Source organism: Mixophyes fleayi, chromosome 5, assembly GCF_038048845.1.
Source record: "Mixophyes fleayi isolate aMixFle1 chromosome 5, aMixFle1.hap1, whole genome shotgun sequence".
Taxonomy (NCBI): domain Eukaryota; kingdom Metazoa; phylum Chordata; class Amphibia; order Anura; family Limnodynastidae; genus Mixophyes; species Mixophyes fleayi.
This window is the reverse complement of record NC_134406.1, coordinates 179,506,719-179,527,899: the sequence shown is the minus strand read 5'-3', so window position 1 is coordinate 179,527,899 and position 21,181 is coordinate 179,506,719. Positions and strand designations below refer to the sequence as shown.

General features: G+C 38.1%; 1 protein-coding gene across 2 annotated transcripts in view; it reads right to left on the bottom strand.

The window, feature by feature from the left end:
- JARID2 (jumonji and AT-rich interaction domain containing 2) overlaps positions 1-21,181 on the bottom strand; it is a 144,240-nt gene that overhangs the window by 30,847 nt on the left and 92,212 nt on the right. For both annotated transcript variants that reach the window (XM_075213102.1, XM_075213101.1), the window contains exons 4-7: positions 18,319-18,488; positions 13,604-13,780; positions 6,811-7,040; positions 768-1,785 (exon numbers count right to left, since the gene is read on the bottom strand). In XM_075213102.1, coding sequence (XP_075069203.1) covers positions 768-1,785; positions 6,811-7,040; positions 13,604-13,780; positions 18,319-18,488 — 1,595 coding nt within the window. The remainder of the gene's footprint in view (positions 1-767; positions 1,786-6,810; positions 7,041-13,603; positions 13,781-18,318; positions 18,489-21,181) is intronic.

The following is a 21,181-nucleotide window of genomic DNA, read 5'->3' as shown; positions in this document are numbered from 1 at the left end:
ACACAGACACACGAGGGTCAATTTGTTAGCAGCCAATTAACCTACTAGTATGTTTTTGGAGTGTGGGAGGAAACCGGAGCACCCGGAGGAAACCCACGCAAGTACGGGGAGAACATACAAACTCCTCGCAGATAAGGCCATGGTCGGGAATTGAACTCATGACCCCAGTGCTGTAAGGCAGAAGTGCTAACCACTTAACCACCGTGCTACCATTGTATGGAATTTCTTTGTACAGAATATTTACAAATATTCAATACAAATAATCATACGATATATTCATTCTGAAATTACTAAACAAGAAAAAAAACTGAAATTTTGTATAATGTATTACAACAGAACAAAGAGAAATTAAAATAAACATAAAGGTTAGAATTTATTATATAAAATGTCTTGGTTTTTAAAATGATGAGTTAATCACAGATCATGTGTATATTCCCAAATCATGAACAATTTAAAAAATATTTTATTTCTGGTTTGCCTTAGCAGATGTTTAGGATTTCCATATAGACTTTGGATTTTTCTTTGTTACTACAGAGGAAGTACACAACAAGACTCGGAATGTAATAATATAAGACTTTTATGAGTAATAAAATAAGTTTAAAACAAAAATGAAAACAGAAAGAGTGGAAGTGTTACACTACAAATTAAATCAACACAAAATACAGCTTTGCTGATTCCCCTGTACTGCTCCTGTTTGGAAAGAACTAATGTGAAGCAGAATAAATGGAGAAATATTGCATGTAGTTTCATCACTGCTTTACCCTTACCTATGAGTGGAAGCTCGTCCATGGTGATGCCCTGAGATTTGAGGTGCCTCTTTATGCAGGCCAGCCGCTGCACGTTTGGACCCCAGCGTCGTCCAAGCTTGTGGATGTGTTGTATTTGCGTCACAAAACGCATTTCATCATTCAGCTTGCACTCTGGTCTCCAGTCTGGTGGAGGGATCACTGTGCACATTCCATACTTCTCCACTCGGGCACGGATAGATTCTATGTAGATCAGTGGGTCATGGAATTCCTTGGCAGAAGGTCGGAGGACAGGGATCTCACACATGGCTACGCACCTGGGCCTCCCAGTATTTTTTTCCGGTTTCGGGGAGTCCAGAGGTTTGTGCGAAGAATCTGTCTGCGAGGTAGAGCGATTTTCACAGCCGGCATCTTCAGTCTTACTGCGAGTTTGTGTAACTGGTGTGCTCTTTGCTGCTGAGGCCCGCTTTGGCCTGTTTCTCTCCAGCATCTTCTCTGGCACTTCTTTCTTTACCTGTCCATTAAGCACCATTTTCTCCGCTGCTAACCTCTTGCTTCTGACTTCTGGCAAGCTGGCGGATACTTTAATTCTCTTTACCAAAGGCTGTGCCTTGCTGGGGAGGTTTGCCTCCTCCAAACGTCTTTTTGAATAACGCAGTCCCTCCCTTAGCTGCCTCCCCTCCTCCCTAGTGCATGTCTTTTTGTTCAACTTGCCATTCACCTTAACACAGTTAATACCAGTGGCACAGTTGGGCTTGGATGTGGAAAGAGATAGCACCTGTTTACGAGTTTTTGCATTGCTGCTTTCTGTGGTCCCTGAGATTGTGTGGTGAATAGATGAACTGGTTTTGCTGTGATTCAGTTTGGTTGCCTTATCCAGTTCTTTCTTGGCTTTGGTGTACGTGACCGTTCCTTTAGTCACCGTTGCAGTATACTTCACAGTTTTGGACGGTGAAGGTCTCGCTTCTCTCGTCTTTTTGGCACCGACTGCATTAGAACCCGATGATGATAGTCGAGTTATTCCATTCACCTTGGAAATCTGGATAATTGTGAAAGGGAAACAAAGATGTAAAAATAAACAGATTCCAAGCATGTGTAAGAGTTCTAGAAATCTTTCACAAATGGTACCCAGAACACAGCAGTTTAATTGTAGAAATACCTTGCCAGCGTAATCTACTTATCTCTAGTAATAAATAGAAACTAGATGGTACAGTGCAAAATTCCGTCATTTAAGGGTCACTTACATTGTGTTTTTGTTTTTTTAAAAATTTTTATTGAGTTTTTCAGTGATAACAAAAACAAGTATACAGACAATCGCAGTTAATGTGACAAGTAAAAACATTGGGCATCAAAGACAAAAAGTTACATCAAACCAAAAATTACATTGCGGTTTTTTGAAATTGCTCTTTCCCCGAGTTGCGGTGACAGTGCATGTAGTCTTTACTGCACATTTTAATGATCAAGGAGGCAATGATCAATAAAATATATATTACCGATCTCTATCCATTAGATATACTTGTGGTTGGTTTACAGAGAAAACTAAGGCAGTGCAACAGCTTTTAGTAATATATTAAAGAATGTTTATTAATTGCTGAGCAGCAGATACCTGCTTCCATCTTGTCCATCTAACGTTATGTGCGCATTTTTGTTTTATATTCTTGCAGTCATGTTTCATTCAAGAATAAGTTTGAACATTGTGAGCACGACTCCAAAGGGATCAACAATCGCTATTCTATTGGATATATAGAGATCCCTTCCCTCTGTACAAGCATTGTGCAATCTGAGTGTATGCGAGAAATGTGATCTGTGAAGTTCATACTCGGCACATGAAGGGGAGATACACAATAACTAAGGTGCTCAGTCTCCTACTAGAGCAGGAAACCTGGAAGAAACACTTATAAAGCTTCCAGCAACCTCACAGCACACAATTATGCGTGTGAATTTCCATTATTAATATATGCCAGGTGGTCTCTATTCACAGCCAAACATGCTGACGCTTATTTACTATTTGCTTAAAGGGTTGAGGGGAACTGTCAAATGAAAAAAGGGAATCCGGTTCCCACACAGGCAATGTGTTCAAGGTAGCATCTTTCCCGTTACAAGTGCCCGCACCCTTGTTCAATAAATCTTCCTAACTGCTTATACTATCTAGAGCTGCAGGAACCAATGAACAAGATCATATTACAGTGACCCCTTTCTTTTGGGTTTTAAAAAAGAAAATGCAAAATGTAGGAAGAAACCAAAGGGCCAGGCATACATGAAAAAGATATCAATAAGAGGAGCAATGAAATGAAAAGACACATACATGTAAGGTATCGCATGATACAAACCAAATTATGCATTGTCAGTATTGCAACGGGAGAAGGGAGGAGAAAAAAGAGGAGGGAAGAGGAGGTAAGAGGAGGGAAGAGGAGGGAAGAGGAGGGAAGAGGAGGGAAGAGGAGGGAAGAGGAGGGAAGAGGAGGGAAGAGGGGGTAGTCACTGTTCACTAGAGAGCTTACTGGTACAATTGTGCAATATGAGAAAAGTACTGATTGTGAAGGGGGGTCAGAAAGGTTAGAACGCTGAGGGCGGGGGAGAACCGTGATACTCGGTCCAGGGGCTCCAGACACCAGTAATGGGGGCATGGGTGTGACACAATAAGCTTGTAATATATGCCATGTGGTAAACCTGCCAGATGCGATTAATAATGGAGAGACGGGGGGTCCAGGTCTTTCCAAAATAGTGGAAGTTGATATTTTACCGTACTGAGGATATGTGTGATAAGCATTTGAGTATGTTTAGGGACATCGGGCAGGGAACAGGGAAGTAAGGAGTAGGACAGAGAGGCAGGAGGAAGAGAGACTTGAGTAATGTAAGAGATTAAGCAGTGAATAGAGTTCCAGAAGGTGATTGATTTCGGAGAGTGCCACCAGATGTGGGACAGGGTTCCTTCAGTGACCACTCTTGTGACCCTCACTCACTTAAACGGTCACACATTATATTTGCACTAAAAAAATTAGAATGCAACTGTATTCGCCGGTAAAGTATTTCCAGGCCAATGTTTTAAAGATTTGTAAAAAGCCCTAAAATTACACACGATAATAGAAAGTGTAAATTTAATGTGCATTTGATGCAATTCTCAATAGTTTGCTGCATATGCTTGGTAAGTTAATAATGGATTATTTTAAAAATGACACTATAAAAGTCCAGTAAATATTGGAATGTTAGAGATGGAAAATCACCAAGGTCCATATAGATACTACAACACAAGATGTTGTTGAATGCACATGCCCCCTACAGAAACTGTCCCGGAACTCATTGAAAAATATTGGCAGCTATGTAGGAATACCTAGAAGATGGTATGATCTACAATTGTAAAGGACAAGCAATATGACTAAAATCACCATAAAAATAGCTCATATAATCTAACCAAACTTCCTCCTTCAAGCCAGATATGCTTTGCTCAAAATAAAAATAAAGAAAAAAAGAAAAGAAATCGTAGCATTATGGAGATTTTTCCCCAGTTCTATACTACGCAGGAGAAAAAAAAAGCTAAGAAATAAGTAAAACAACAAAATAATGTTTCAGAGTGGTTGTGTACAATAAATACTTACTGGCATTACTACATTCTACCTGACCACTTTTCATGAAACATTATTGCATAATAAAAAAAATAAATATGAGAGATGTTATGTCAGAGACCAAACGAAAAGAAAAAAAACATTCAAGTAAAAGTGGAAATTGATAATAGGACAACGTTAAAATTAAAAAATTAAGCACGAGAGGTTACAAAAAAAATGAATGCTAAAGACTATTCTTGATGGGAAATTCAGTGAATTATGAATGAATTTTAAAAAAAAAGACTATACAAGAAATCTACTGACTACCTTACAATGTTAGAAATTGTATGTATTCACTGGGAGCCAGCTTTGGCTTACAACTTTAAAATAACTTTAAAGTAGAACTCCTATACATTATTAAAATAGAAAAAAATCTTCCCATAGTAACACTGAGATCAAAACATTGTCTTACAAATATTTTGAATATTTTAAGACCAAAATAACTTTAATGGGTATGTTTTTATTGCATAGGTAAAACGCAAATCCATAAAATATTTTAATGAGGTTGTAGAACTGGAGATGTAGAGATCCTACAATGTATTATTTTAGGTCTGCTTTCACCTGGTTTCATTTGCTGCAGATGTACAAAGCCTTATATCAAGGAAAAGGTTAAAGCTTTTTAAGTTAAGTCTTTTAGAGGCAAATGCTTTCTGCTCCTGGCGACAATGATCAGCATCTAACAGACCTCTACAGAGTTCAATGTTGGCCCTTGCGGGGGGGTTTGGGTAGATCTGTCCACCCTCATTATAATTACCGTTAAACTACCACAGGAAGGTCGAATTACCCAATGCATATTCATTGAGCATTGCACAGTTAATGTAGAGTCAATAAAGTGGTTTGAATTAAAATTAAAATTCTCTAATGCTATAAAAGCAGACCGAAAGTCCAGGTAATTCCTTATAGACTGACCAATGTAATAGTGAATAATTTACAAGCTGTAGAGTGTTGCTGAATGACATTGTTATCCAACATAGTAGACAACGTAACCTTCATCTACCGGTTAATCTAGTTAAGAAGCCATTTTGCAAGCATAACCACTTCACCAACTGGCACTGTTTAACAAGCTTAACAGGAGAAATTGTATACACTGAGCCAGCCAATGCAAATGCATGCACATTGATTGACAGTTGCCCCAGCGCATTTTAAAGTAACAGCGCTGGGACTGTGTGAATCATGGTCTGTGCCCTACACATCATATTCAAAGACATCCAAGAGAAACAACTGCAGGACCAACCACTGATGTAGCAAAGAGGCATAAGCTGCACCTAGAAAACGGTCAGGTAAGTGGTCCTATTAGAAAAAATGGTTCTTCTGTAAAGCAGTGAAGAGAGGGTATGTTTTATGGAAAGATGGAGTTATGTTTTCATATTAGTCAGTGAAGAAACTGGTTAAATTTAGCTTGCCCTTAATGCCAATGGGTTTGGCATTAAAATAAAAATAATAACTTTCTATGATGTGAAGGATAAATAAACCCAAAAATGTATATATGTAGCTTGAGGTAAAATACATTATTCAGTCTTACTTTAACTTTACACCCTTATTGAAACTAAAGCATAGTGGAACATTTCAAAGTCCATCACAAAAACACAAAATACAAAAAGCTACAAATGGATAAAAGGTGTTCCTATAGGACAAAAAACTCAAATGGCAAAGCAGAGCATGGTAGTGATGCGTGCTGCGACTCTACTGGTCACTCCTTTGTGAATCCACTAATCAATTTCCATTAAATATTATACTTCAGGCCTGCCACTCAAATCTTGCAGAGTAATGCAAACAAATAAACCCACTATTGGACATACAGTATATAAGTAGGGCCTAATAGAGAGAAAGGTGAACTTTTCTTTTTTTTTTTCACAAAAACATGGCAAGACAAATCACACTATAAAAAAAAAAAAATATTTGCTAGGAACTATTTGTACCAATGCAGAAAGTATTACGGTATGACAGTGTCAACAAGCATACAGGTCTGGACAAATATAGGTCATTAGTTAACCATGGTGGCTAAAAAAAGGCAGCCTGCTGACAAGACCAGACTCATGCTTAGGCCCATGGAGCCGCGCATCATCAGGATCAGTTAGCAATGGTTTCTGACAATTACAACTCCCAGAAACAGCGTCACCAAAGTCACAACAGTACTTGTATTTTAAAAAAAAAAACATTCGTGATGTCTCTCTGGGTTCCCGGTGACTACAAGAGTGCATCGCTGACTGCGGTAATAGTTTTGTATCAGCATTTCTGTGCAGGATGCTATATGCTGTGTATAAAATAATGGTCCGTTTTGCTGTCTAAGATTTAATTTGGGCATAAATAATGCTGCTCATTGTTAGGCAAGTATGCTGGAAATGTTTCTGCACAGAAATGCTTGCTCCTAACATTTACATTGTTTCTTTATACCAGAAAAAAATTGGTTCGAGTTGCCCTTTGGATAAATGGACAGAAAAATGTTGATTTCTTTTTCTCACCTGTTTCCTTAAGTCCTGAGCCGATCTAAGATGACTGTGGTGGTTGTTAGCAGCGAGCCTTTTGGCATATGAGCCCGTGTTAGAAGCAGGTTGGTGGTTAGCAGCGGCAGACTCTCTCCGGCTCTCGGCTTTGTGATCACCATGCCTCTCTTTTCCCGGTGTGGCCTCTTTGCTTCTGTGTTTGTGGGAGGTTTCTTTGTCCTTCGATGATTTGCAAGACCCATTAAAGACTGTGAAGTAACAGAAAACATTTAGGTTTAACATTTAAAACAACAAAGGTGTTGTCTGATGTTCCATGAAAAAAAAAAAAAGTTATCTGCAGTTATGAGAATTATATGTTCTTCTATAAACCATCACAGTTTATAATTCAGCTCATTTTCTCACAGAACAAGAAAGCATTACTTAAATGATGTAATTACAAAAGATCATCGTTCTCTTTGATGTGGAAAAACGTCTCGGTGAAATATTTGGTTACAAATCAAATTTGGCAGAAGATCAACAGACGACGAATGAACTGCCTAATTTAAAGAACAACTCAACTTTAATACATTTATAACTATACTCACAGCACTTTAGTAGCTGCCTGCAGTGATTCCTCCCCTTCACTATGGGACAGCTGATTAAATGATATGTGTAGAGCAGACCAGAGCGTTTTAATGCAATGCTTAAGATGACTGACGTATTGAGGTGTGAAAGTCTGAGTGCCAACAGTGAATGCACTAGGACTTTAACATCACTGCGTCAACCGATTTAAATTGCATTATCACATGACAGATTGGGCAGGGAAGAAGGACCATCAGTTTGAAAGTTGGCCCAGTGCAGAGGAAGGGGAAGCAGTGAGCTCCCACCATACAGTTTTTAACGAGCGTTACACATAGACATTGCTCCAAACACAAAACCATCCTACCGAAGCCCAGATATACATATACACTTACATGCTAATACAAACCTATTAAAAAAAAACCACACAGACGTGTGTCAATTTTGTTCCACAGGGGCAGAGCATGTTATGTTCCCAGTTTAAAGTTGGCGGCGATAGAAATGGGAAATGGTTGGCTCACAGCAGCAGATGAGTAAGCTGACCTTGTGGAAGGTAGTAATCTGTTCACTTGTGTGACTATATTAGTGAGGACAGGGCTGCATCCAACTGGGGCAACTGTCATAAAGTGAGGTTGGGAATGCAAGCGGTAAGTCATAGACTAAGTTAAACAGTGGAAGGAGCAGGATTCCCTCACCAGCACAAATTTGTGATGAGAGATTTGTGACAATGAAACAGGGCTATTTTGGGGTCAAATGTACTACTACTACTGTATATATAACAATGTTATTTTTATTTGCTTTATTTTATATGCATACAGTGTTCTCCTCAGCACCTATTTCCCGGGTCCTCCCCCCAGCTGTTTTTACTTGCCACCTGGCACTTGGAGCCCAACATTATCTTATTATAATAGAATAAGCTATTGTTTCTCCTGTTACAACAGGCACTATGTGACCACTACAGCCAGTAGTGTGTGTTAGACCACTGGCCACCAGTCTGACCAGTCCTGGCAGGTGTGGGCATTAACCACCAAAAATGTTCAATATCATTGCAAAGTATTACAACTTTCCCCATCCGGTTACTTCCTAATGCCACCTGGCTGGCAAAATTTTCTGGGAAGATAAATGTGGATACATATCCTATTTCTAAAACGGACTCAAAATACTAAATCTGTTCACATCAACTATTTGGTACACAATTAGCCGTTCTAGAGAAGCTGTGTACAATAGGGTGTAAACCTTGGCAAAACTTGATAATATCCGGACTACTGAAGACCTTTGTGAAAATCAAGACAGTACTAAATGTATCTAAAATGTTGATGCAGCTCTTGGGTATGCTTCCTTCAGAATTTTTATCAGAAGTAGAGATATTGCATTAATACATGGCCTGAATTAAATACTGAATGAAAATAGGAAAATAATAGGAGAGTTATTAATTAACTAACTAACGAGGTTCATCATTCTCTCTTACTTCTCGTTTTCATGTTAGGAAGGACATGTTTCAGAGTAGACACAGAGTGACTGGCTGTTTTGCTTTGCAGAAATACACAATGAGAATTGGTTTATTCATGCACAAACAGGATTGGTGATGTCACAGCAGCTCAAATTACCACAGTCTCTGCTTTCTGACATTGTATCCGATTAGGATACTGCCCTAAAGATAGGAGAGAGGCTTTGTCTGTCTATAGTAGAGTGGGGATGGAATGTTTAACTTGACTTACCATTGGATAATGCTTCCTATCAGAACATTTCATTTTTAGGGTTCAGTGACCCTTTAAATAGTATATTAATCGCTTAAAAACAAGGGGGAACAAAGTTCCAATGTGATACTATCGAAAATCTATAGTGTATACATGGTGTAACTATATTCCCACACAAGCTGGGCAAATGACATGAAGAGAACTCAATTTAGGTAATAAGAAAACAAAAAATTAAGCCTTCATCACAGTTTAGACAGACTGGAGATCAGCTGAACAGCATGAAGCCAAAGAGTAAAATCATTTCAAGACTCTAATGAGAGTTAAGACATACAGGCTGTGCCAGAGTAGATCAGGACAGAAGAAATCACGGATAAGAAGATAGCAAATGATGTACATACAGCTGTGCAAATACATCTCAATCAATGCCATAAAAACATCATGCGTTTATATCATTATTTCTGGAACTGCAATAAAAACAAAAAAAAATCAAAATGAGGCCAAACATGTAACAACCCCTGACACCGCTGCTCAAAATGCAACCCAGCTGGCAGTATAACACAAAGACCAGACACAAAATAAATGCTCGTCTGCTACCATTTTGTAGCACGGTGCCTCAAACAGTATGCGTGTCTCTTTTCAAAGAACCTTGTGTAAAAATGTAAAGTATTGGGGACCTTTGGGGATTTTAAAGAGGCTTTCCTCCTCCAGTGGGCTTTCTTTCAGTGTTTTGTACATGCACAAGTGCAAAACCCACAGTAATAAGTCACAGAAATAAAGCACTATATTTAATTAAAGGGGCAGGAGAGCATACATGTAAGCCAAAACTATTAGTCCTCTTAAGACTGACAACTCTGTTAATAGTACTTTGACAAAGATTAGATGTGATCTTTAGATTTATGTATACTTAAATATGCACGAAAAATAAATAGCACATGGGCAGATTTTCAGAATTAAATGATCACAACTCATAGGTTACTAAATACATCTTCAAGTATCACAAAGAGACACAGAGTTGTATACAAATTTGATGCCAAACGTAGAAGTCAAATAAACAATTTTGGAGCCAATTGAAGAATGTATCCATAAAAATCTACACATTAGACACCAAAGCCAGATCCAGATAATTAGAGTCCACAAGAGGGACAGATTGGATGTATGCTGATGTAATAATATTTTGTGTAATAACACTTCAGGAAAGCTAATTCAAAACGGAGTAGGAAAATATCCTTTTAAACTGACAAATCATCATTTTAAACTATAAGGTGCACCAAAATCAATAGCATGTGTACACACAATTACATATACTAATCTTCAATCCTACAGCATTCGCCTTCCCATACTGTACTTGCCGATAATAGGAGAGGTATGGTGAGCATCTAGGTATTCTGCGGAGATGACAACAATGCAAGTGCCATGAACAGTGATCAAACACCATGATCAACACCAACCAATGATAATAGAAACTAGAGCTAAGCTGCCTATACACATATACTACTACTAATGATTTAAACACTCATGCTAGAGGCCACTACTTTACACAATTTTGAGAGTTGGAGGTAATTAAAGTTAGTGTGCAGTTCTTAGGAGTATACTATGGGGCATATTCAATTAGCCACGTTACTCACAAAAGTAAAGCGGCGTTAAAAGTATTACCGGTATTACGGTAATTCTAACCTGGATTTCAGCGCACAGCTCCCCGAGCTGCGAGCAGGAAGCCGGCGTTAAAGGTACTGTAATAATGGTAATTACGTGCACTATTACCGTAATAATAAGCCACGTTAGTTTTGACAGTAATGCGGCCAATTGAATATGCCCCTATGTTTAACAGTTTTGGCACATACATATGTATTGCTGAATGGTATTTGGAAGAAATATTTATTAGAAATTTATTTATTAGAAATGGAAATAATTAAACACTGTAATCAAAATTATGCAAACCCACCAGTTAGATTCTTGAATAAAGGAAAACAAGGATATAGAGTCTAAGTTTAACTGGTCCTACAGACATTTAAAACAAATAAACAAAAGGACAAATGCATAAAGCTGCTGACTGGCATGTTTGCAGGAGACAATATAAACTAGTATGACTAATTGTGACAAGTCTTAACCATTATGTACATATTTACAAAAATAAAAAAAAATAAAAAAGTGCTGGATTTGGGGCACATGAAGATTCTGTATCTGTGTCATTGACATAAAGCAAACAGGAAGGAGTTCTAGACAAGGCCAACATTTGTTTCACACACACACACAAGTTTGCAGTGAACCACAAAATGATTAAACCGTTTTCTGCAATGATTCCCACAAAGAAATTGCCCAACTCCTTAGCATAACGGACAGCGAGTAATCTCCATGTGTCTCCCACATAATGTGATACATAGACATGGGCCGTACACACAGTGTGGTGTCATTAAGTTTTCTCAGTCTAACGGCTACAGACTGCTTCCAGAATTCCCGAAAGTAAAATATGTGGTGCTTAAATATTCCAATGGGAAAAAACTAGGAAGTGCAGGGTCTCTGGGCATAAACCATTAACCATGCTTAATACATATAACATTAAAACTGGATGAGAAATTCAAGATCGCTCATAATACAAGCAGTGGCATCGCAACTTCCTAAAAATTAAAAAAAAAGTTATTTATATAGTTTTGCAAATTAAATGTTATTACAGCTGAAATGCTAATAAAGATGGAGATATTCTATCATGATCAACAAATAGTTTTAGAGAATTAATGAGTTAAAAATAAACAGCTTGTTAAAGCCTTGTGAATTTTATTAAGAGTGGCACACATCACAAACATTATGTTGAAATTTAACAAAATAAAAAAAAGAAAGTTTATTTAAGATGTTAAGAAACAGTATTTTATCATCCTATTCACAAACACATTTGTTTAACATAACAAACCTAGTGTCGCCCATTTGTAACATGTATATTTGTGGTGTATCTCTAAATTGTCTAAAATGTTAACAATAAATTTGTTAATTCTTCATTCTAGGGGAGTCACTGCCATGTGATGTAGGATTTACATAAATGTGTCACTGAAGGAGATAAGTGTCATTAGCATGGAAATGGACAATTGCAGAAACTTAAGTCTGCTTGGTTTCCATACATTAAAAAAATAAATAAAAAATATGAATTATATTAAAAGTCTGATTATATTAATTCTGACTAGTGTAGGGGTTAGTTAAGTTGGCTAGCCCAACACATATAGCAATATGTATATCCTATAATTATCAGCAATAATTTAGCTGGTCTTTTTTTTCACTCGCAGCAGTACCAGAAAACACTTGACTGCTAGACCACAGAGCACTATCAACTAGAAGTTGATACTTCTTGTATGAGCCAGATCACTGTTTTAATCATCACCATCACCACTTATTTATATAGCGCCACTAATCCCGCAGTGCTGTACAGAGAACTCACTCACATCAGTCCCTGCCCCATTGGAGCTTACAATATAAAATTTCCTAATACACACAGACTATGGTCAATTTGATAGCAACCAATTAACCTAGCAGTATGTTTTTGGAGTGTGGGAGGAAACTGGAGCACCCGGAGGAAACCCATGCAAACACGGAGAGAACATACAAACTCCACAAAGATAAGGCCATGTCGGGAATTGAACTCATGACCCCAGTGCTGTGAGGCAGAAGTGCTAACCACTTAGTCATCGTGCTGCTAAAAAGTATAGTAAGTCTGGTCAGCCATAACATTAAGCAATCCGAGTCCAGTGGCCTGACACATTATAATTGCATCTGAGTAATCAGACAAGCCCACTATGTGTGTGTCAGAGCCTGAATCAGAACTACTTCCCTAGCACTCATCGAAAACTGCTGGGAAGGTCTACAAGACTTATCTATGACCACCTACACCAAATAACAGTACGTTGTTATTCATACAACCCCATTTCTAAACACAGATATACTCCGCTATTCATTAAGTCTCATTGCACCATGTGGCTAATCCCTCACTTGCCCTAGACTGTGCCCCGGCTCCACACACTGGTCTAACCAGTGTCCCTGATGCGCACATCCTGCTCTTCCTAAGCAGCCAGCCCAAACTTTTGACGCTGTTCCACATAACAGTCTGGTACATAAAGCATGAGAATACTAGGGTTAGGGGGAGAAAGTATATAGGTACGTGGGTAGATCGCTGAGGGATAGGAAAAAAGAGGCTTGTTACAAAGGGAACATATTCAGACTGGGTTACAGTAGGTACCACAGACATCAATTTGTACAAGTCATTTTGCAAATCTAATGTAGATAAATGTAAGACATCAGAGGTTGTATTAAAGCACGTACTATCTGTGATACATGTACATGCCCTGGAGCTCCACCAGATCAGCCTTATATGTCACATATACATGAAAATGATCATCTGGCAGCCCTTGATAAAGGTGCTCAGAGGGCACCAAACCGGCCGTTGGCCATCAATATACCCCACTGCTCAGATCAGTATATGGTTTTGAATGGTGCTGCCTGTTTGATGCTATTATACAATAAATGATGTAGCATAAAAAGCAGTCACAGCAACGTTTAGATGAAAGGACACTCACCATGTCCATTGGTAACATGCTTTTGCGTTTTTCCTTTCCGAGGTGTTGAGTGGCATGAGGATGAAGTGTTAGTGGTGATCATTTTCATGTCATCAAGCTCTATATCATCATCTTCCACATCGTCTTCATCTTGAGAGCTTCCGAAGCAAACCATGCTGCTTGGCAATGCAGGAGAACCTATATGGGGAACAAGAGTCTCAGTACTAGTTCCTAACTGCTAGTAACAGCAGCAGGGAAAACAACAGAACATATGCTGGGGCCAGATGAATATAGAGTTGTACACACACAATGTTGCACCAGTTACATTTGTACTTTGTGGAATAAATAAACAAAAACAAAAAAAAATAACAACATTTCCTCTGAGGGCTAAAGTACTCTACACCTGCACAAAGACAATGTAATTCACAATAGAACTGCTTATGACATGTAACCGGTTATATATAAAATGAAGGAATCCATGTTGCAGCTACACAAAAGGATTAGAACCGCTCTCTTCATGGATAACTTGCAAGTAAGACAACAGAACTGTAATAGCCTCTGAACAATGAGGACACATACTGTAAGCACGTTAATAAGGAGGACAAATGCAATTCATATCCCTGGTGACCCCTTTGCTATCCTATTTGGTGCCAGGAATCGCTCACACGGGCACCAAGAATGCCCAAGACAAATGCAGGGCTGCTTGTGAATGGCTTTTTGTACTCAATCAATATTTCATTCATGTGAAGCAGGGATCCTTTTTCCTGCTTTCAACGTGCCAAACTGTGAATATGAAGTAACGTACACTCTTGTGTAATGCGTTATTTGGCTGTCACAAAGAGATTACAAGACTCAACATACAGAATATGTAACAAAATTAGGTAAAGCTAATCAATTGGATTTAATGGTCTTATCTTGCTGAAAGCAGATGCAGAAAAACTACCACATCAGTGTGAGTTACTAAGTATAGCTTATATTTCACATCAGTGTGCCTATATAATGTAACTGCGGCAAACTAAGCTCAAACAGCCACAATAACATAATTATTGTTATCGTCTGTTCTCCTCTGAAATCATTGACTTGAATTCCATAATTGAGATATACAGCAAAAGATAGAACATGAGTAGCACATTATATTGTTTAAACAGTCAATGGCTTAAATGGACACTGCACATTTGTAAGATGCACTAACTAGTGTCTGAGTAAGACAGTAAGAGGCCCTAAGCAAGATACAGGTTCAGCCCCCCCCCCTCCTTTGTTTGTCAAAAAAGGACAAATTAAATAAAATAAGTAAAACTAATCCAGGTCCCTCTGCGACCACTGGGCCCTAAATGGAATCCTAGGTTGGCTAATGCAGAGATAATCTGGCTCTTAAACTAACCGATGTCTGAACAAGAAACATGTCTAGTTTAAAGTCATCACACTTTTGTAGTAGGCCTAACATAAATGTCAGGAAAAAAAAATGGCAGTCCCTGGGATTGTAAACATAATATTATTATATAATTGGCCTTCATCAATATAATTGCCCTTTGGACATTATTTTCTTGTTGTTCAAATACTGAGAACTTTTGTGTTATGTACTGACCACTGTAGCCAAGTAAAATAACTGACCCTTTTTCACCTTTGGACCGTGCTATGCTTTACAAGCCTCCTCTAAGAAATAAATTTAATTCCGTCAGACCAAGCTACATAGGTGAAAGTAGCCATTGTATCTATCAGCATAGGAGGACTCAATCCATCGGTGGCATTCAAGAAAGGAAAGTAAAACTCTAATCTAAGATTTATTAAGTAAGTGTTCAACCACTTTGAGGGGTACTACCACTAGTCCTATTCATAGCCAAGCACTTAAACTATTCACGTGATAAAATAAAAAAAAATAAAAAAAATAAATAGATTTTTGTAAAAAAAATGGAAAAAGACACCATTCTGGGTGGTTTCTGTTCATACTGAAGTCTCTGTACTACACCTCCCATGACATACAGCCAAACAGTCCATGTTACAGCTTGTGTTGGGAGCTGCTGTGGATGTTGATAAAAAACTGTTTTTGCTCCATCACAGCTACAAGAACTCCCCGTTCCAGACTAATTTCAGGAAACTTAGATACTTGATGAAATAATCCAAGTCCTGGAGTGGGATGCAAGATTAAATGCTAGCACTGAAAATCCCTCGCTATTGCCAAAAAGAGCATTTTATTTTATTTTATTTTATTTTATTTAGTTCCTGTGTAAACTGAAAGTATGCGAGAAATGTTTACATTAGTAGAAACCATAAGTTTTATATGGATATAATTTAAACTGCAGCAAACTACAAGCATGGCACAAAGTGGCTTGTGAGCTCAGATACCTCAACAAACATTTGACATATTATTCAAGTTGCATTGACTTAACAACTGCACAACAGCTGGAAATCATAATCTCTTTTACTGGACAATATGCTCATGCAAAACGTTTTCTGGTGCGCTCAAATGGTGTTTATACTTTAATCAGGAAAAGGTAAAAAGGCCAGAATATCTGGCATGGTTGCCGGTGTATGCAGGCACGTTTAGTGATAGTTCTATCTCAGTGCTGAACGACCAAACTACAGGCAGATCATGTCATACACCTGGCAAGCAAAACAACTATCACGTGAGGTCCTGATGACTGCCATCTAGACAGTTCCTCTATAGTTATCTACTAAGCCAATAATTCTCCTACATGTGACCAGACAGGAAAATCAGAAAAACATGCCAGGCTGAGTGTATTCTAACTACTACAAAGACTGGCAGGCAATCTTCAGCATCTTTTTAAGGTATTGAAACACACTACTTTTTTAAGGGATATTATGCTGATAAATACAATATAAAAATATGATGACTTTTGTAGTTCATTGGAGATAGAACAATATTCCATAATTTCCTGTGACAATTTGTCCAGCACTTGGCCATTATGTAAATTCATTTTGTAATACGTCCCCTCATCGTGACAACATTAAATATACATAGCTAACGTTCTTTGTGTAAAATTCATTACAGAAACATGTTGCTGAATATTTAAATAAAACGAGGCATAATTATAACTGTGTACATTTTTTCAACATAATTTTGCCCTGAATTTGTGGCAATCTGAAAATATTTGTGTACACAGGTTAGAGCATATACAGACTCGGGGGTAAATTTATCAAGCTGCGGATTGAAAAAGTGGAGATGTTGCCTATAGCGACCAATCAGATTCTAGTTATAATTTATTTAGCACACTCTACAAAATGGCAGCTAGAATCTGATTGGTTGCTATAGGCAACATCTTCACTTTTTCAACGGCAGTTTGATAAATTTACCCCTTATTCTTTATAGCAGCATCTGACACAGACATCTATATATAAAATTTTCTGTCACATTTTGAATATCACAGGAATTTTTAACTTCAGAGAGGCAATAAATCACCTTATTGTAACTTATGGGACACTTATACCAGAGTGTGCAGAACAGAACATGTGCTGTGCTAAATTGTAGACAGAGCTTAGCAGAATATCAACACACAATACTTTTATTCCACAATTAAATGTGCATTGTAGTAAGTACAGAAAAATGAAATGGCTTATCAGTCAAGTGTCCTCTTTTCTGGAGTTTGTACTTCACTACACCCACTTTTTGTCAGTGATAACCGCTGCCTCGCTGCAATATTTAGCTAGATACGCTACAGTAAAGTATATAAAGCTTAGCACCGAAAACATACATGGGGCATATTCAATTGTTGGCGAAAACGCCAAAAATCTCGCGGTGCGCGCACTATTACCGTCATTACGGTAATTGTGTGCGTAAATACCGTTATTACGGTAGTTTTCTCGCTAGATTTCAGCTCGCAGCTCAGGGAGCTGCGAGCTAAAGTCCAGCTGACTATTACCGTAATACCGGTAATAGTTTTAACGCCGCTGGGATTCAAAACATTTGAATATGCCCCATAGGGGCGTATTCAATTGGCGGCGGAAACGACGGAAATCCCGCGGTCCGCACACTATTACCTTTATTACGGTAATAGTGCGCGGGAAAAAACGTTACTACGGTAATTTTCTCACTGGATTTCAGCTCGCCGCTCCCTGAGCCGCGAGCTGAAATCCAGCTAACTACTACCGTAATAACGGTAGTAGTTTTTTACGCAGCGGGACTTCCGGACAATTGAATATACCCCATAATGTCTATTTGTAATGTTAGTAGACTGAGTGTAGGCATAAACACAACAATACCTTCTTTGCATCTATCACCAGAGTAATTATGTCAGTGGGGGAATAAATAATTGCACATAGTTGCATAATTAACCATTCAGGTAATACAAAAGTCAGAAATTATATATACGATCATACATGTAATGGGACCCTGTTTAATAGCCGTATAACCACAGATACGTTGATTATATGACGTGTTCCACAATCAACGGAAAACAAAATGCTTTGTTGATGGACTGTTATGAGAGAACTTTGCTTAAACCACTAGCTTAAGCATATTCAGATATTCAGGCAAGGACAGGTCAAGAGGTAGACATTTTTCTTGACTTCCTTATCTGGGCAATTGAATTCATTTAAATTGAAGCACATACTGAACAATGGTGTTATGACATTCCATGCCAAGCTAGGAGAGTAAATATAAGGAAAATAGCTGTCAGATGTCTGCTATCAAATAAGTCGCCCTTCACTAAATATTACAAAATATTTTCCATTGATATGGTAAGTGCATTTCCTCCCTGTCACTTTTAAAAACAACTTACCACGAAGACACAGAAATGTGAGAAAATCCTCAGTCTTGGGCTTGCGTTTGGAGAGGTCAGATATCTGAGTAACCGGAGGGGGTAGCAATGGCTCCACAATTTTAATGGGGGTTGTGCTCGGACTGTTTGGCTGGGATTGGGCAAATTTTCTTTGTGCTTGCAGCCTTGGCCTGTAGAAAAAAAGAAACATAAAAGTCATATCATCAATAGTAAGAGTATATTTATCATCTATTTCAGAAGATTAAAGCAATCGGTTAAACATATCTCACAAATTGCTCTCTGGAAAATTAGGTCAAAACCCTATCAGCCCTTATCACAATGCTTTTCTGAAAGGCTGTGACCCTTTTCCTCTTATCTTTGAAACGGATGGGAGGAATGCTGTTATAAATTGCCATATAGCCAATATACAATGTGAAGAAAAATATTGCATGAATCACTGCATTACTGTGACTTGTAATGCGATTTGATCATCATCTTTACATCTATCACCCAATAATAACAAAAGTAGACACACAACAGAAAATACATTTTCCATCCTTTAAGCAGACTTGTCATCTACACACAACTGCACATTAACCAGAAAGTTTAACATACAACTTACAGTTATATTACACTAAAGCTACATAGTGTAACCTTTTTACATATCAACATGCAGTTAGCCATCTTCTGGGCAACTATGAATATTGAATGAGTATTAATGTGTGATATTATTATTCCAGCAGAGAGTCTCTGGTGCAGGACATGGCCCATGAGACAAAAGGGTCTAGTGCTTGCTCTCAAATCTCAGGAACAGTTGAAAAATATTTGCCCCGCACAAAAAAAGACCTGTTTGATTTATTATTTCACCTGATCGGGATGAAGTCTGAGATTAAATAAATTTTCCAAAAATCTTTTGAGTTTGGAAACTCTAGTAGAGGCCTTTGAATTCAAGACAGATAACCTTGCAGACTTTTATAACACTCTAGACAAAGAAGGACACAACTTAAAAGTGATTCATAGCCAACTAGCTGAGACTCATGAAGACATTGGAAATAGAGCCCAGGCACTCATAAGCAAGTAAGCCAGTCATGGCTTACATCCTCAGCAACACCACATTAATTAATCATACCCATTCAGATTTGTAGTGCCAAACAATAAGAGCAATATTCTATCAAAGACACAATTGAAAAAGACCTCACCCCCACTAGGATGGAAATGGACACAACTACTACAGAGATTGGCAACATCCAGATCTACAAATATTTCAAACTGAGGCAAATTCTTCAAGCTTCAGACACTTTGTTCTTCAAAAACATCAAAGCATCACAGAATGGACCACAGAACACATATGGTTACCAGATTCGCCTCCACTAAAAGCTCGTTGGTCACACAAGTACTTTATTACTCTACCAAACCCTCACTCATCTGCACATAAAGACTTCTGTTAGTTTCTTCAGGACCCTCATGTACATGGCGGGCTTTACCCCCGCCCACCTGGTTAACTACTGTACAGATACATAACAGTATATAATAAACGTGGATAGTTAGACCAGATATATGTGTTGACCTGTTATGAAAGCAATTTAAGGCTGTGTTTACTGATTAAGAATAATTTGAGAAAGAAGTTACAATTAAAAATGTCCAGGGTCCAAATCTACTACTACAGTTTATGTAGATGTTCATTCTGAACAGACTCCTAGGGGTAATTCAATTCCCCCCCAAAACAAAGCGTCGCTAAGTCTATTACTGTTCACACGGTAATTTCAACCCTGCTCCCTGAGCAGCGAGTAAAAATCAGTTGTTGAAATTACCGTATGAACGGTAATTATGTGCACTATTGCCGTAATATCAGTAATAGTGCACAGGCCGCGTTACTTTTTAAAGGTAAAGTGGCCAATTGAATTTCCCCCTTACAGTTAATAAAACAGATGAGGTAGAAGGGGAACTAAATATTTAAAGTCACTATGGTACTGTTTTGTATGTTGACAGTATATAGCTGGAGAGGGGAATTTGGTAGCCAACTGGCTCTACATCCCCCTCCTCCTTCTTCTGTGTTCAGCTGAGGTTAAAAAGAACCATTCTTCCCTTTCTCCAAGTTGATTTACTTGGGTTTATTTTGTTTGTTTTTGTTTCTTTTCAGTTAGTCTTTCATCTATCCCCTTTCAAATGTGCTCTTTACCCCTACTTTACTTTCCAACACTTTCCCATCATATCCTTTTAGCCTCAGGAACCCAAAGGTCCACCCACCAACAAGGCAGTACCAAAGAGCCAATAGCCCGTATGAGAGATTCCTAGATATTCCACTGTTATACTGTATTTCCTCTACATACAAATATATTTCAGAAATCCTTGATCAATGGCAAATTACCATAATTGGGGGTGATTTTAATGTGATACTAGACTGTTAAATTGATACCAATTAACTTGGGTGCTCTACATCCTAATGAAAAAGCATTTGAACACTTCTCACAATCAGACTGTCATTGACACTTGGCAGACACTATACCCCAGAAAACATGATTACATACGTTATTCTCATCCACATATTACTTACTCCTGGACTGGTTGTATTCTTAGAATTCAAAATACTATACCCAAACTCAGCTTACATATGACACTTTCTGACATGTTGCTCCACAGATTTCCACCCACATGGTGACGAAAGGATAAACTTAACTGTCCAGACATTAAATACAGAAGTCGATTAGAGATTACTTTGAAACCAACACCTCCTCTAAGATATCGCAATCAACCTTTTGGCTGCACAGAAAAAAATAGTTTTCAAGGGACAACATATTGGCCTAACCACCCAAAAAAATATAAACGTAGCAATGTTTAGTAAATACAAACTAGGCTAACAGCAAAAACTTTTGATCCTCAACAA